The sequence below is a fragment of the Panthera tigris genome, chromosome D4 (assembly GCF_018350195.1).
Source record: "Panthera tigris isolate Pti1 chromosome D4, P.tigris_Pti1_mat1.1, whole genome shotgun sequence".
Taxonomy (NCBI): domain Eukaryota; kingdom Metazoa; phylum Chordata; class Mammalia; order Carnivora; family Felidae; genus Panthera; species Panthera tigris.
The window spans coordinates 85,222,258-85,239,536 of NC_056672.1; the positions used below are offsets into that span (position 1 = coordinate 85,222,258).

The 17,279-nt window shown below is 47.5% G+C and overlaps 1 protein-coding gene across 3 annotated transcripts in view; it reads left to right on the forward strand.

The window, feature by feature from the left end:
• GARNL3 (GTPase activating Rap/RanGAP domain like 3) overlaps positions 1-17,279 on the forward strand; it is a 149,304-nt gene that overhangs the window by 8,615 nt on the left and 123,410 nt on the right. For 2 of the 3 annotated variants that reach the window (XM_042965070.1, XM_042965071.1), the window contains exon 2: positions 8,091-8,261. In XM_042965070.1, coding sequence (XP_042821004.1) covers positions 8,119-8,261 — 143 coding nt within the window. In that variant the 5' untranslated portion in view covers positions 8,091-8,118. Of the gene's footprint in view, positions 1-6,560; positions 6,645-8,090; positions 8,262-17,279 lie in introns of those variants that run through there. The other variant, XM_007094420.3, reaches the window with a different exon arrangement.

The window sequence follows — 17,279 nt, forward strand, 5'->3', positions numbered from 1 at the left end:
GGGATTTTGGGTAGGAAGTTTGTGAAAGCGTCCATTAAGGTTTTTGTTTGTTCCCTCACTGCAACTGTGAATCACCGTGAAATAGGAGAAGGAAACAAATGGGGGGGGGGGGGGGAAGGATACCAGAAGACTTTAGGAAAAAGGAATCACTAACTAAACATTAGTCAGAAAGGACGACTGTAATTTGATGGACTTCCATGAACTGTTCACATAAATCCCAACTAAAATTTAGACTTGGAGAGTTAAATGTGAAACCATTGTGTCACGGATACAGGATGTAATTTAAAAAAAAATTGGTTGGTGGGGGTGGGTAATGATTCTCTGTGTCAGATGTTGCTGATAGGTCAAACAAGAGAAAGAACTTAGAACTGACTGTTGGGTTTAGTATCGTGGGGTCATTGGTGGCCTTTGACAAGAACAGTTTCTTTGGAACAGCGGAGAGAAAGTCACCCTGGCTTGACTTCAAGAGATCAAGGAAAGGGACTAGAAACCATGAATACGGTGAGCTCTCCTCTGGCGTGGAAGGGCTACGAGTTGAAAAATTGTTGGTTGGTTTTATTTGGTTTTGATTTGGGGTTTTCTGCTTTTGCTTTTGTTTTAAAAAGAAGTTTATGTCCGATGGGACCGATCCAGTAAAGAGAAAAGATTTCAGTAGCGGGGGAGGGTGTTTTACGTGATAAAGAGAAAATTCACAGAGGCTATAATAGCTGCCTGCCCAGATTTGAAAGCGTGTCAGATGAAAAAGGAATTGGGCCCACTCCACTCTGTGTATGGCCCTGGGCTAGACCTAAAATCACAGTGGGTATGAGGGATAATAAAACAGATTGGGCTCGATACATGAAAGTACATTCCAGCAGTCAGGACGCCCCATGCTAGCACGGCTTGCTTCAAGATGCAGCAAAATTTGTATTACTGGAGATGTTAAAGCATCTAAAGGTTAGACTATTATTTCTCAACTCTTTTGTGTTTTCAGTACACTTGTGGATACACCAGTTTTTGGTGGCACACTTGAAAAGACACAAAGCAGTGTTAAGCTGGTCAGGGACAGGGATAGCATAATCGTTACCCACCTCCAGCAGTGACCTGAGAAGCACCTCCAATTAGCATGCTGTCCTTTTGCTTGTCCTTCAGCACTTCTTCGCTGTGTGAGCAGAAACGGCTTAGTGCTCTAAGCACGCTCTCTCTTATATTCAAAAGGCAGAATTTCCACATATTCCAGAAAAGTCCAGTCTTACGTTGTTGCCACTGAAGGTTATACCCACCATTACAACCCCCACAGAAGAAACTCTCGCCCTGCTCCACACTCTGCACAGGGTCACATGAACCATTCAGCTCAAAATCCAATCTGATAAACATCCCTCTCGGAGGCCTATCATTCGGGAATTGCTTGCAGACCACAGAGTCCTCTCTACCTGGTATAAGCAGAATGAGATTTAATTGTGGCACAAGGAAGTGAGTGCTCACCAAGTTGTGGGCAGGGTGGATAGCAGACTCCAGTCTGGGAGTCTGGGAGCCCCCAGGAATAGCTCCTAGGCCCCAGAACCACTGTGCTCTGCCCTGACCAGGAAGGCTGCCATTGATAACAAGAAGCTGACGGGTCAAGCAGCTGTCACCACCTTAGCCAGCTGCAGAGCCATGCTACCAACTCTGCTTTGATCCCCAAGCTGCCACTGAGGCTTCAGAAAGCTATAGATTCAAGAAGCTGCTGACTCCAGAACCACAACAGCTCTGTCATGATCTCTGAAAGCAAGATGGCGCCCCGTATCCTCTTTATGAATCCTCCAGACTTTGTTCTGAGGGAGAGGCTCTCGTGAGTGCATCTGATTTGTGGAATCGAATTCATCTGCAGAACTCTGAACTGCAACGAAGGGTAGGACATTGACGTTCCGGCTTTCTAACTGTTGCGCACCGGAATGGGGCTGCGATGGGTATTGAGTAAGTCGTTCCACGGGGACTGCCACAAACAGCATCTTTCTTTAATCGCGGCAAAAATCAATTAGACACGTGGATCAAAAGTTAGTAGCAAGCCAGTGAGGGTTCCTGTACGGAGGTAAAAACGAGAAATCAGCCCTCAGCTAGCTGGCTGAAGTAGACTTGCCAACTCTCCGTGTCAATGATTCTATAGTTTTAGCACAAATGGAAGTGAGGGCGTAAGTACCGATCTTGCATCTGATGACAGGAGAGGAAAGTGTCTTTAGAGGGGCTGCCAGCCATTAAGTATTTTCCAGTGTCAGTGCCATATATCAGGCCTGGATTGATGTCTTGCAGATGGATCGTCTTTGCTCCATGCACTTGTCACAATGCTCACAAAGTAGCTGCCTGTCAGAGATGGGCAAAGAAATAGAGCAGGTCCCACAGCGGTCTGATTCAAGCCACCAGTGTGCCCTCATTCAAGAAAGGCCAAAATAGTCTGACATAGTCTCCCTATTCCAAGCGAGTATTTCCCTCGTGGTTTTGTATTCACATGGTTACCTCCTCATTCAGCAACTAGCAAGTACTTCTGTTTGCTAGGCACCGGAGATACCCAGTGAATAAGACAGGTGGGGCTCCTGCTCTCATGGAGAGAACATTCTAGTGGAGGGAGGAGACAAGGTACCAGTGAACAAATGTATAACGTTTGCAGACAGAGGGATTCTGCCTTCCCATGCCCCGAGCTCCGCTCCCTCCCTTGACTGCTGAGCCAGCTCAGACCCCAAAAGCTGACGTTGATTTGAAGAGAGGCAAGAATGATGATGTGTGCTTGATTGAGGTTGTTTTCAGCCAACAATCAGAGCAAGGATTAATGTGTAAGATCAAGGGCTCATGGGAGTGGGTGTGGCTCTCAGAAGGCTTCCAGGTTCCTCCTGGGATGTCAGCGGAAGCTCTGTGATCAGCGCAGCCTGCACCGAGGGGGAGGTCAGCCACTTCGAAGGAGCCAGAACTGAGACCTTGTTGCCTTTTATGTCATTTTGCTGCTGCCTTTGGGGGTCTGCCTCCCAGCGTTGGAGACAGCGCTGGTGCCCCAGTGGTGTCCTTCCGTGGTCTGTTTCTTGCCGCATCACGGACAGGGCCTGGCCTCAGCCACCGCAGCTGCTGGTCCCCACCTGGGGCGCCCGGCTGAGTTCCGCTCAATGGCTGCTGATGCTTCCTCGCGGCCATCAGCAGAGAGCTCACTGTGAAGCAGTCCACATGTCTCTACTCACATCCCTTAAGACTCACGACACTAACACTCAAGGCACACGGAGGGCTTGGGAGTTACAACCTGAGAGGGGAAAACTGTAAACTGTTTCTGAGGGCTGCTCTGCGTAAAAACCCAGGCACCTGCCAAAGGCCCCCTCCCAGAGGTTCGCTCACCAGCACCTGTTTTCTTCTCCTTCGGGCCCGTCTCCCTCCCAGGAAGCTCAAGGACACTGAATCAGCCTTTTCCCAGCCACAGTTCTAGGGCATTTTACCTTAGAGCCATATGAAGTCTGTCTGTTGTGTTATTTGATCGTTTGTTTTGAGAGAGTTCTTGTTGTTTTGTTGTTTTTTTGTTTTGTTTGAGAAAACAAAGCTGTTAACATGTTTTCATCCGATACCTGTTAAAAATCTTCTGGTCTGTCCTCTTCATCTGCCTTTGGCAAATGTTTTTTTCATAGGTCCTGGGCTGGTTTGTTCCTGCCTGTCCCTTTCAGAATTGAAGCAGTTCTGTCCGGGTCTGTGTTTAACCATTAATAACGTGGGCAGATTTACCTCGACTCCCTTCCCTAGTCTTCTGAGCAACGGTGCGTCTTCTCTGTCAGAGCTGGAGCTGGAGGTCTGGCCTCGATGCTCCTCAGGAAGCAGGAAGAGTCCAGAGACCGTGGGAATGTGCCATCTGTTTTTCCTCTCTCCTCGGGCTCTTGTTCCCATCTGCCAGCCCCCGTGCCTGTGGTGTTTGTGAGCCCGTGGCAGGACTCGCCTGGAATTTCCAGGGCAAACAGGCCCCTCCAAAGGGGGCCTGGGTCAGCGTCACCTCCCATGACTCGCGGGCCTTCTTGTGGCGGACTCCAGTGTACTTTTGGCTAATGTCTTTCAAGAGGGTCAAATGGCTCCTAAGATAGACTTTTTCCTCCCGCCTTCAGCCTTTCCTCAGATTAGGCCAGCCCTTCTTATTAGCATGCTGAGGCAGTGGACGTGAGAGAGACAGAGAAAGAGTGAGAAGAAACAGCTTCTTCCCAGTCTTGCCCAGGCTTCCAGTCCTCATTCCCCCAAATCAGGTATTGTCAGGCCTTTAGAACATTCTCGCTCACCTCCCTCACCTTACGTAAGGTGGTGGAACGCGGTGTTCGCTTTCAAATTCGTCCACACATACTGTGTATAGCGGATCTTCAGAGCACGGAGTTTGGCCATTCTCTTATTTCAGTAAGTTTCTTCTATATATTGGACTATTTTTGCTTACTTCCGCGGGTTCCAAGGAATTATGCCAAAGCACACTTACTCTGCCATCCTTCCAAGAAGTTCCTCAATTGCTAACTATATTAAGGAGCGAGACCATAAAGATAAAATGTCAGGAGATTAAGAGGAAAATACATTTTTTTTAAAATTGGGAAGTTAAGCCTAAAAAAGATAACAAATGAATGAAAGGATTAACACGGACCGGTGACGAGACAGAATTTGAACAGTTAGAAAATGAAGCTCAAGAAGTAGCCGAAAGGTTAAAAAGCGAAACTCGAAGGGTAAAGTTCTGGCAAACGGATACAATTGGTTGGCAAAATCTAAAAGAGCTAGCATTTAAGTATTTTTAAGCAACGTTAAAGAGTCAAGGGCTAGAGAATCACATGCTAAGACAATGAAAGAATCTAAGTCTTTAAAGGTTAAAGTAAACTAAAAGGTTGAATGGAAGCCGTATATAAGGTTTATCTCATTCTATAATATTCCGTATTAAAGATGTACCTGTAGGGGCACCTGACTGGCTCAGTCAGAAAAGCATGCAACTCTTGATCTTGGGGTCATGAGTTCAAGCCCCACTTGGGGTGTAGACATTGCTTAAATAAAAAAATAAAAAAATAAAAGATGTACCTGTAGTGATTGACTTACAGAGGTGTCTAAGAGTGTGTTTAGGTAGAAAAGTGCCAGAATATTGCACGGTCTGCATATGTAAACGTCCCACCAAGCTTTGCAGACAGGTAGAGAAAGGAGCCCTACGGATCCACCGCTCTGGTAACTGGAAGCAGGAAGGGAGTGGACATGGATGTTGTGGGCACAGTCAGGTACCCCGCCAGGTCCCCTCACTATTTCTGGGCCCTTCTCCCCTCCCCTCTTCGGTGCACTGTGGCTCCAACACCCACACCAGCCTTGCCTCCTCTTAGATGCGCTGCCCTCGCTCCTCTGTAGCTGCTCTGTGCGTTCATGCAGGGCTCCGCGTACCTGGGGGTTTGCTCCAACCCCACCTTTGGCCCTCAGCTCCTTCTCTCAGGCGGGACAGCTGAGGTGCTGTCCAAAATCTAAAGCAAGCCACATAGGTGATTTTACATTTTCTAGTGGCCACTTTAAAATTAATTCTAGTAACAGAATTTTATCTCCATGTAATCAATCTAGAAGTGATTAATGAAATGTCCAAAATCCTTTTGTATGTGTATTAACTCTTTGAAATCAATGTGTATTTCATGCTTCCACATCTCACTTTGCCCACATTTCAGTTACTCAGTTGTCCCATGTGGCAAGTGGTGGCCACTTTGGACAGCCCAGCTCACCCAACCTGAAGCTGTCCCCTCAGAGGACTTTGCCTGCAAATGAAACCTCACGGCCCTGCCTTGCTTCCTCCACTCCTTTGTGGGCTTCTTTTAGGAGTGCGCTTTTTTTGTTTTTGTTTTTTTTTAAGTTTATTTTTAGGGGGGCGCCTGGGTGGCTTCATCGGTTAAGCATCCGACTTTGGTTCAGGCCATGATCTCATGGTTCGTGAGTTCAAGCCCCGTGTCAGGCTCTGTGCTGACAGCTCAGAACCTGGAGCCTGCTTTGGATTCTGTGTGCCCCTCTCTGCCCCTCCCCTGCTCATGTTCGCTTGCATGCTCGCTCTCTCTCTCGCTCACTCTCTCTCTCTGTCTCTCAAAAATATTAAAATAAAAAATTTAAGATTATTTTTATTTATTTTGAGAAAGAGAGCACGAGCAAGGGAGGGGCAGAGAGAAAAAGAGACAGAATCCCAAACAGGCTCCACGCTGTCAGCACAGAGCCCAACGTGGGGCTCAAACTCCCGAACTATGAGATCACGACCCGGGCCCAAAATCAAGAGTCAGATGTTTAACCGACTGAGCCACTCAGGTGCCCCTAGGAGCACAATCTTAATAAATCTTTTGCATATAAGTAATTTTTTTTTTCTGTAATTTAAAAAGTCTGGAGGGTTCAAAAGGAAACAAAAATTTTATCTCTCACCGGGAAGCCCTGCTTCATGGTTGGTTGGTTGGTTGGTTGGTTAGTTTATTGCTAAGGCAGCCATAAATTCTAGGGAGTCTGGGTTTCAGAAGACTGGGGGGTGGAGGGGGGCGCGTCTCACTGAGTAAAGAACAACTGATAACATCCGAGATCCTTGTTTCTTGCCGTTTGTCAGATGTGGAAGGCTTGGGCCTTTGGTGTCTGTCCGGTTGGTGCCGAGATAAATAGCCTAAAGCCATCCTAGGCTAAGATTATCTGGAAGTCTGGCTCAGGTATGCAGCCTGTGGGCTCCCCGGGGCCAGGAAGCCACAGGGGGGAAGCTGGGTCATGGCTCACAAAGGAGGATGCCAGGGCGACCTGGCAACGGCGGACCTTTTTTCTTTTTTAACGTCCCTGCAGCCTCACTGGTACCACTGTAGCAGCTTGCGAGTGGGCAGCGCCTGTCTGGCTCCACACCGCCAGCCTGTATAGACTCCCTTCTCTTGGCATCCAGTCCGCGGCAGGATGGTGGTTCCCCGTGCAGATGCCTCTTCCTCATTGATGATGCTGCTTGAGCCAGCAGGCCTTCTGCGCTCGGCCTTGTCACAGTCTTTACTGAGAAGGCATTATGAAGAGGCCCTTTTGGCCACAGCGTCATCTCAGATAGCTTTTTATTTCTACTTTTGCATTTCCGAGCAATTGGATTTTGTTTGCTTATTTGTCACTAGAAGTAGAGGTGAGTGAAGAAGGCTGCTAATTGGCTCAGAAGATAAGGCCAGTCGGGAGCAGAGATACCCCCCTTTCTCTCACAGAGCCGCCCCTTCCTCCCACAGCTACCTTTCCCACCTTCCTCGCTGTGTCATCAGAGAAAGGAGCCAGACAGGTTGCAGGAACCCATTTCTCGATTTATTCCTGTGCGCCACTTGATTTGACAGGCTTTTGCAGCTTAGGTACTGTGTATGCTTTTAGTCTTGAAGTGTGGATTTGGTTCTTTTCATCTACAGTGTTGTTGCGAGTATAGGCCCTTTTAGTGGCTTTTTTTTTTGCATATTTTAATTGGAAATGAGGAGAGAAGACCCACGCACTCCTGGACTCACACAGTGATGGCCGGGAGGTCCCTCCTTTGGTGATTCTCCAGAAGCACTTTAGGCAGAGCTTTCTCTTACTGAATGAAGGTGGCCTTTTTTTCTTTCTTTTTCAAAGCTTATTTTGAGAGAGAGAGCACACGCACAAGCGGGGCAGGAGCAGAGAGAGAGAGAATCCCAACATGGGGCTCGATCCCACAAACTGCGAGATCATGACCTGAGGCGAAATCAAGACTTAGCTTAATCGACTGAGCCACCCGGGGCGGGGGGGGGGGGGGGGGGGGGGGGGGGGGGGCAAATGTTTCCTTTTCTGAATGAGTTTGTGACAGCTTGCATGCTCACTGGTCCTCCTTTTACCTTAGACCCCACTGGCTCTTGACACAGTGGATGACTTCGCTTAGTACTGAGGGATGTGAGAGGATTGCGTGGGTCCTGGGGCGCACTCCTCCCCCAGTGCGCCCAGGCATCACCTCCGCACAGCGAGGGGGTGCTACTGTCTCGGTGGGGCATCTGGGTCTGGCAAGTGCCTTGGCTTCGCCCCCCTCCCCCAACTTCCTAATGGGGCTGGCCTCTAGGGGACAGTGTCAGAGTAGGTCAGTGATGGGCCTGCCATTCCTCTGCTCTGAGTGCCTTTCCCAACTCCTTCTGCTTCAGCTCGGCACCCCAGCCTCCAGGCCCACCGATGGATCCGCTGACGAAGGGGTCCTGCGGGAGTCAGATGGCACAAACGCTTCTATGGAAAGCCAAGTCATCGCTCTCCTTTGGCATCCCGCCTCTTCAGATGTGGCCAACAAAAGACCCTGAAGTAGAGTCCCAGGTCAACCTGTAAGTAAGTAAAAGAAACATCATCTGTTTGGGCTCGGGCTCATGCTCACTCTAACCTGAAATCCTTTAATGCACAGGAAGAAAGTACTCTTTATCTTTTTGGGGAGAAAAGGGAGGGAGGGGGGAGCGGATGTTTGGTTGGGGAATTTCTGTTCTTAGTGATGCCTTACTCGTGTATTATTTATTTACTTAGCACTAGAAACTGAGCACCCACTCCAGCCAGGCCCTGTGTCAGGCATGGTGAGCAAAATAGATGCAGTCCCTGTCTTCCAGGGGTTTGCAGCTCATGGGACAGATAGCCATGAATCAAATAGTCGCACAAATAAATACTTACAAATGGTGACAAGTGCTATGTGTTGCCTTGATTCAGCAAACAGTTACAGAATGCCTTCTGTGTGCCGGCAGCATCCTGGGGATGGATATAAGAGAATAAGACTGTTTCCTTACCCTTGAATACAAAGGGAAAAGAATCCAATATTACTGAAAAATGATAATAATTATACCATAGCTAATGTGTTAGTAGGCTCGCATCCCAGAGGGTGATAACTGGGTTTTCCTGTTTACTTCTGAATCCCCAGGGCTTTGTTATGATCTACCAAAAATACCTGTTGGATGAATGAATGAGTGAATGGAGAAGAGAATACGAGACATGGTGCTTGGTTCTCTAGGGGAATCAGAGGCGACCAGGTGCAACAACATGATTGACTTAAAAAACGAACAATATGCCTCATCAATTCAATATGACAAATATTTACCACTATGCGCTATACCCAGGGCTTTTGGGAAGCTAATTCCTAGCTGGAGGCAGGAGTCAGAATCCCTGCGGCTGGTAAACAACTTTTGCCTGAGCCCCACCCGAGAGATTCTGATTCACTGGCTCTGGAATAAGCAAAAGAGGACTCTTTTTTTTCTGTTGGCACTCGCAGAACTTAGAGCCTATCCAGGGAGACCGACAAGTAACCAAATAACTCCAGTCTTGCTTGAAAAGAACCATGTATTAAAGTGCTTTAGGAGTAAGTACTCGGCTGGGGCACAGGCAAGAAAAGGGAAAACCGTTGAGATCAGCCTGGCAGGATGAGGGCAGGAACAGGGGAAGAAGTCCTCTTTAAACAGGGGGAGCTACAGAGCAAAGGCTCACATCCATGAAAAGTATGTTCCTGCAGTTTTGACAGGCGTCAGAGCAGTGGCTCTTAAGGCTGACTGCCCATGAGAATCAATCCCCCAGGAACTTTAAGAACAAAGAAGCCTGCACCCACTCCTTCCAGATTCTGAGGTCTAGGTAGGACACGAATACCAATACTTTATGCAGCTCTCCAGGTGATTCTCATATGCGGCAAAAGCTGAGAAACGCTGCTTTTACAAAAGTGACCACACGTAATGAAATGAATACAAAATAGTTGTCAGGCAGCTTATATGCCTAGCTAAGGGCTCTGAACTTTATATCTTAGGCAATTGGGGAGGGAGCCTTTGATAGCTTTTATAATCTTAAGAGATAATGCAGTGTAAAAAGTACAAGGTTCACACTGTTTAGAAAAATTCATGATTGCTAGTTCTGTAGTGGATTCTCCAGGGAAACCAGGGCAGGTCGGGAGTCACCGCGGGCTTTTCAGAGCGACTGCCATACCTTCCATAAATGGCCCGTTCATGAGAATATGAGAACTGAGTCTGAAACTGAAATCTAAAATTTCAGTAAACACTGAATTATCAGAGCAAAATGATCCCGTTGCTGGCAAGGTAGACCTTCCATCTGTCGAGGGTGAGGCCGAGAGAAGGGCAGCTCGCGTGTCTCGAGAGAGCTCGGGGCAGAGCCCTGGCACCCAGGGGCACGACCGGCTCCGCCTCTTATAGACTTCAAGCCCCACAGTGCTCTGCGCGCATGACGCAGGCAAAGGGGCGGGCAAGACTGCAAGAGAGCCTATGAGACGTAAAAAAAAAAAAAAAAAAAAAAAAAAAGCGCCCACTGTTGGCACCTGGAAGGCCCTATTGGTGAGTTGTCTGGTTAAGGGTGGGACCAAGTCCTGGTGATTGGCGGCAACCTTGCTGGCCAGGCTGCAGCCAGAAGGAGAGGGTGAGCACTCAGTGGCAGGACTTGAAACTGATCTACCGGGAACCACATGTTGGGTTCTCTGGAAAACGGGCTAGAAAGATGTGTAAAGATAGGTCTTTAAGAACCGCTGCCTTTCTGTGGGCTGCTCATTCATTCATTAACTCATTCATTCATTAACTCATTCATTCATTAACTCATTCATTCAACAGTATTTATTGATGACCTGTGTACCAGGCACCTGTGCAAAGATCCTCCTGTCCAAGTACCAACCAGGCCCGACCTTGCTTAGCTTCTGAGATCAGACGAGCTCGGACGTGTTCAGGGTGGTATGGGCGTAGACATGTGTGTAAACATCCTAAATGCGTTTTCTCCTATGGTCTTCATGAAAAACCGACGAGGTGGCCATTGTTAACTCCATTTTACAGATAAGAGAGCTGAAGCCCAGAAGGGTTAAGAGACATGTCCAGGGCACACAGCTTGTGGCTAGGCAGAGATTTGAACCTAGGTTTGCCCAGCTCCAATGCCAATTTCCTAACCTCAGGGTGCTCAGCCATGCAGTCAGCAGCAAAGTATTTATGGAATGTCCTCATGCACAGGCATCTTGATATATATGAATATATATGTATACATATTCAAGTGAAGAATATAACGGTCACCAATCTGGACACCAATCTGGACATATTCTGATGTCAAACAATTCACTGAGTACCCATGTGTTGTGCAGGGCCCTGTGCCAGGTACTGGGGATGCAAAGAAAGCCTCTCCTTCCAGATGAAGGGGGCTGAGGAAAGCGCTATTCCCTAGGGCAGTCCAAGGAGATCTCCCAGTGGAGGAAATACTTGAAGGGTGAGAAGTTTGCCAGGCAGAGGTGGGAGAGGGCTCCCCAGACAGAGGTGACCACATGTGCAAAGTCCAGCGGCATTAAAGCACGCTGGGTGTCTGGGGAACTATGAACAGCCTTGTTTGGCCGGTGAGCCTGGCTGGCGGTGAGCCTGAGAAAATAGGTAGAAGCCTACTTTCCCCCTGGGGAGTGGCAAGGCTTAACCACCCACTAAGAAGTTTGGTCTTGAGTCCCTAAGATGGGGCATAGCATAATCAGATTTGCCTATTGGAAAAACGACTGGTGTTGGGGGGCAGCTTGGTTGCAGTAGGATAAGGCTGGTGGTGTGGAGCCCTATTAGAGTGGCCAGGGAGGTTGATAGAAGGGTTCTAATGAGTGGCAGGAACCATGGGATTGATTCAAGCAGTATTGGAGAGGAAGATTAGAGTGGTATATATGTGGGGGGGGGGGGGGTGTGAGTGAGTGACCCTTTGAGTTTTGACTCGGGCCACTGAGTGATTGGTCTTGCCATTAATAAGAGGACCCTGAGAGGATACAGTACAAAATCCAAGACAGAATAAGACAAAAGACAAAGATCATTAGGTAAATGTCATCAGTACTGAAGAGGGGTACAGTTACATCTCTGAGGGCACGAGGTACTTCGGAAAGTCTTCTCAGAGAGAATAATATGAAGTAGACCTTGAAAAGGGAGAACTTCCCTTCCTTCTCTTTTTCTTAAGTGGATTTTAACAGGTAGAGAAGGAAGAGGAGGATATTTTAGATGGCCAGAACTTGGTTTGCCTCTTGTGTGGTACAGTAGTAGGAAGTCTGGAAAGTCAGACTGGGGGGCGGGGGGACATATTGTGAAAGATGTTGTACGTAATCCCTAGGCCACTGGGGGACTCTGAATGGTGTTGGAGACACGCAAATGATGGTTGGAGCCCCACTTTGGCAAAGTTAATTTCACAGCTACATATGGCAATGAGGCCAGGAGCCAGTTAAGAGATGGACTAGGATGTGTCTTCTTGGTTGTAAGTTATGTAAACCCAACCCAAATTAGTTTAGGCCAAAAAAGGAGAACGTTTGGGTTCATGTAACCAAACTAAGGAAAGGGACAGATCTGGCTTCAGGGATGGCTGGATCCAAGGACTCAAATGCTGCCAAGTCAGTCCAGCTCTCTGTTAGTCCTTACATTCTCGTTATTCTTAGCCCTGCTTCTCTGTGCCTCTTGGCCCCATTGTCTCCTACTGTCTGTGAGTTGTCACCATGTAGCAGGCAGTGTGATCTCAGGCAGCACACAACTTAAGAGGAAAGATCTTTCCCATTCGTTAAAAGAACCCTGGGGAAGGACTGTAGTTGGCCAGTCTGAGCCACATGTTCATGCCTGGTTTTGTGGGTGAGTGTACGGCCAGGGGAAGCGAAGATAGTTCTTGTTTACCCTGGTGAGCAGAGCAGCCTTGGAGAAGAAAAGGATGGTCTGCATGTAGGAGAACAGGATTCAAATGGGTCACAGAAACCAGTGGAGGGGTTTCAAGACATAGAGTGGTCCGTGACTGATCACAAAAATAACTTAGGACATGTTTTCAAAAATGTGGCTCACGGAACCTGTTTAACTGGAATCCCTAGAACTAGGTGGCACTCAGGTGGCTGGATTAAGGTGTCAAATGCAACCAAAAGTTTGCAGATCGAACTGCAATCTGACAGTTGAATGTGATGATTGGGAAGCTGTGGGGCACTTTGGAGAATAACACATTTTTGGTTGGGAAGGGAGGGCAGGAGGCACACTGCAAGATTCTACAATCCCCACTTCTCTGAACTCATAACCTTGTTTTAGGACTATTACTGACCCCAAATGAGGTAAAATTTCTTCCTAGACCTGTTTCAGCTCAGTGCCTTAGGGGAAAACTCAGGAAAGCTATAGAAAGATGGCTATTGAGGGCCATTCTGCCTTAAACAGACGTCAGCCAGAAGGGGAGGGAAGAAGGTTTGAAGAGTTTTTAATCCCCTTTGAATTACCTGCGAATTTTCTTTTATAGTCTTTCCTAGGATTCATTACAATATACTACCAAAAGTTGGATTGCTTACAACGTGTAATTCCAACTCTATGTCCCCCTCACTAGGCTGAACTGGCAGTGGTTTACTTTTTGATCTTTTGAGGCAAGTGACCATGTATTTGGAAGAGTTTGTCTTCAAGGCATCATACAACTATTTTAGGCAGTTTTGTACTTAGACATTTTTAAAAAGTCTTATTTATTTATTATTTTGAGAGAGCATGTGAGCAGGGAGGGGTGGGGAGAGAGAGAGAGAGAGAGAGAGAGAGAGAGAGAGAGAGAAACCCAAGCAGGTTCTGTGCTGTTAGTCCAGAGGCCGACATGGGGCTCGATCCCATGAACTGTGAGATCATGACCTGAGCTGAAACCAAAAGTGGGATACATAACCAAATGTGCCACCCAGGCACCCCTGTACTTAGACATTTTAAAACAGCTTCCACAAGCCTTGAGAGACCTAGTCTGTTCCTGAATGAAGGGCCATGTGAATTTAAAACACAGTGCTAGAAGGTAAGCTTTTCGGTTTGCTGTCCGGGGAAATTCTATTCCCCTGTCTTCGTGTTTCTTTGGTGAAACTTCGGCTCCACCCCTGTGGAGGGAAGAGGTTGGACCACTAGCTTGTCTCGTCTTCCCTTCCCCTTCTCGCCTTTGGGGTTTGGTTGCCCGCAGATCTTGTGTGTTCTCTCCTCTCCTGTTTCCATTTGGAAAAAACACACCTTAGTCCTCGTCTGCCTCGGTCTCCCCTGTTCGAGCGCGCCAATCCAGGGACAGCAATTCTGCTGACAGCCATTCAGGCAAGTATCCCACAAGTGGCTCGTGCCAAGGTCTAAACTGGAGGGACGAGAAAGTAGTAGGAAGCCCACACATTTGCCAGTGAGACTGACAGGAAGGATATTTTGGTTTCCATTTGCCTGACGCCTGTCACTAATTCTTAACCGACTCCAAACACAGAGCCCTGGTTTACTGATGAGCTCCTATGGCTCCCACGATGCTGAGACAGGCAAGGATTTGTGTGGGTCTCGTTAGATCGGAGGGTCTGGTTTGGCTTGCTTGCTTGCTTGCTTTGCCGCTCTTGTTCCTCCCTTTCTTAGCGGAACGTGTAGCACATAGAAAGTGCTCACTAAATATTTGTTGGGTGTTACATGAAGGGTGACAGAGCCGAGGTGCCAGCTAGGAGGCTTCTGTCTGCAGTGATGAGGGTCCGAGCTAACGCAGGGAACGTGGAAACGGAGAGGAGAGGAGGGGTGAGGGATTGAAAGACATTCTGGAATTCTGTACATGCCCACAGGTGCAAAAATGGCGTATAGAAGCCTGTGCGCTGCCACGGTGTTAGCAGTAGCGAACAATGGAAAACCAGTACCTAGGGAACTGGTTAAATAATACACGATGCATCCGCTCAGCGGCATACTTTGTGGCCCTAAGAAAGAATCCGGGAGCTTTTTTTGGTGCTGATGTGGAAAGATCTCCAAGGTACATTAAATGAAAAACTAACAAAAGAGCAGAATTGTATATAGCATGCTACCGTTTGTGTGGAAAAAAAAGGGAAGAGGGAATATGTATTTTTCTTTGTCAATGGCTAAGCGTCTCCGGGAGGTATGTGAGAGGAAATGGGGGGTTGAAGGGGCAGGAGAGAGAGAGGCTTTCCCTGTTACAGCCTTACAGCCTTTTAGGCTCTTTGGGTTTTGAACCAAGTGAGTGTGTCCCCTCTTCAGAGAGTGAAATACAAATACACAGATACAGTCAACTTTCAAAAGCGGCACTGTGCAGGCAGCAGGAACCGGGCCCGGCGACCGATCTGATGCTGGATGTGAGAGAAGGCATAGGTGATTGCCCTGAACCTTGCACCTCGAGTGGCTTACTGGAGAAAAGACGGCAGTTCCGCTGAGCTGTGCACGCAGAAGCAGGTGTGAGTGTGGTCCGGGCCTGCTGGGGTATCCGTGGAACTAGGGCCCGCAGTTGGAAGTCGAGTTTGCAGTTAGATCCAAATCAGAGCTTTGGTTTGGGGAGTCATTAGCTTAGAGGTAATATTTGAAGGCACAGGAGCAGTGAGGTCCCCCGGGAGGGAGGTGGCCTGAATTGAAAGGAGAGGAATGCGGATCTTCACCATCTAGGCTAGGCATGGGGTTAAAAGACTGTGTTGCTGCTTCATGATCAAAGAATGCTGGTTTTGCTCTGCCAGGACATCCTGGCCCTTCCCCGGGGGAACCCAGGCTGCCTGTGCCCTACTCACCACGGAGCCCAACGTCCCCTGGAGGAATAACCGCTAAAAAGCAATCCTGTTTCCCCAAGGAGGTTATGCTGTTGCCAAGAACTGTATTCCTTTGACCATTCGAGTTTTCTATTCTTTCAAATTTTATAGTCCTCAAGGGCCAGCAACCCATTTTTGGTGCTCACCTCATCTCAAAGTCCGGCACAGAATGCTGTAAGGACACACTATAAATAGTGACTAGATAGTATTACTCTTTCTGATTGTGGCTTTTATGGAGCAAAAGGAAATAGTTTAGGCTGCCCTGCCCTAAATTCCCCTCGCTAGCACTCATTTTTATAAGTCCCGTATTGGCCTGGGAAGCCCTCGTTCTCACTTGTTCTCCTGACATCTTCTATAGTAATAGACGTTCTTATTAAAATACTTTGCCTCCTACACTTCTGTAAGTTTGGTTTATCCATTACTTTGCTTCCTTTAAAAGCTCTTTCTCACCCTCGGCTTCATAGTCTCATTTTCTTACACTATCTCAGAATCAGAGTAGCTTAGCGAAGTCAACATTTTAGAAAACCTTTCAAAAATATAGTCTGACCTTAAAAGCACAAAGTAAGCTGCTTTTCTTCCGCCACGCGGTCTGAACGTGCCTGCGGGAGAACCGAGCACAGATAAGCATGGGGTGGATCTAAATTGGCCCAGAAAATTAGAAGGACGGTACAGAGATCATTTAAAATGTCGCCTGGGCCTCCCCACTCCCCTCTCCTAGGTCATCTCAAGGTAAAATTCAGTCAGTTCCATGGCATTTATTTCTACGCTTGAGACTAAGAATTCTTCACATATGGGTTATTGGGTATGAAGGGAATCAGAATAGGCCACCCCAGAATATGCTACTTTGGCATAAAGATTATTTTGAGCTAAAGGCAATGGAGGAAAACCACACACGGGAAGAACTTTTTGCCCTCCCCCTCTCTGCTTAAAGGCAGGACATCAGTTTCCCTTTGTAAAGGTGCCCTCTCCCATCTCCCGTACCCAGAGGAAGAGAATAACCCTTCTCACCAGAGACAGAGAAGGCCCTAAGATGTGTCTGCCTAAATGAGCCTTACTCAGCCTTACTTGGATCTACTGTTAGTTTTGCCCGTGTATTTATCTTACCATGATTTACCACTCCTAGACGCCTCAGACCCTCCTTTTGTCTAGTCACTTCTCCACACTTTATTGCCCTTTGTTAAAAGGGTATATACAAGCCCCTGAGTCTAACTGCTTCTTTGGGCTTTCTCGTCTGTGGGGACCTTGTGCACATAAAATTAAAAAGCAAGTGTGTATGCCTTGTCTCTTGTTAATCTATCCTTTTGTTTGTTTAATTCGTAGGCTTCCATCACAGAACTTAAGGGGGTAGAGGGAAAATTTTTCCCTCCCAACAGCTATGTTCCTAAAGTGCGAACATTTTGGATTATAACAAACCGTAGCTACTACGAAGAGATTTTTTTTTTCTTTGTGTTGTTCTCCAGGCACACACACGTCTTCCTAGTGAGAGGCGTGGAGTACAACCTCTGGTTATTCAAATAGTTACTGCGCTCAAAGCAGACTTCACGTTAAGCGCTTCTTCGTGTGTATTTTGTCATAAATCCAACAGCCCTGTGAGGAAGGTACTATGGTTATCAGTATTTGTTGAATTAATTCATTCATCAAGCCCCATTTCACAGTTTGTAGAACTGAGGGCTCATGAAGGAGGAATCAAGCAGTGAACTAATGGTGGGCTAGACAGAGCTAAGTAAGTATCAGGCAATGCTTATGCACATGGAATTTCTCTGTACGTATATGGTTGTTTTTTTTTTGAGTTTATTCATTTTTGAATAAGTGAGTGGGGGAGGGGCAGAGAGAGAGGAGAGAGAGAATCTCAAGC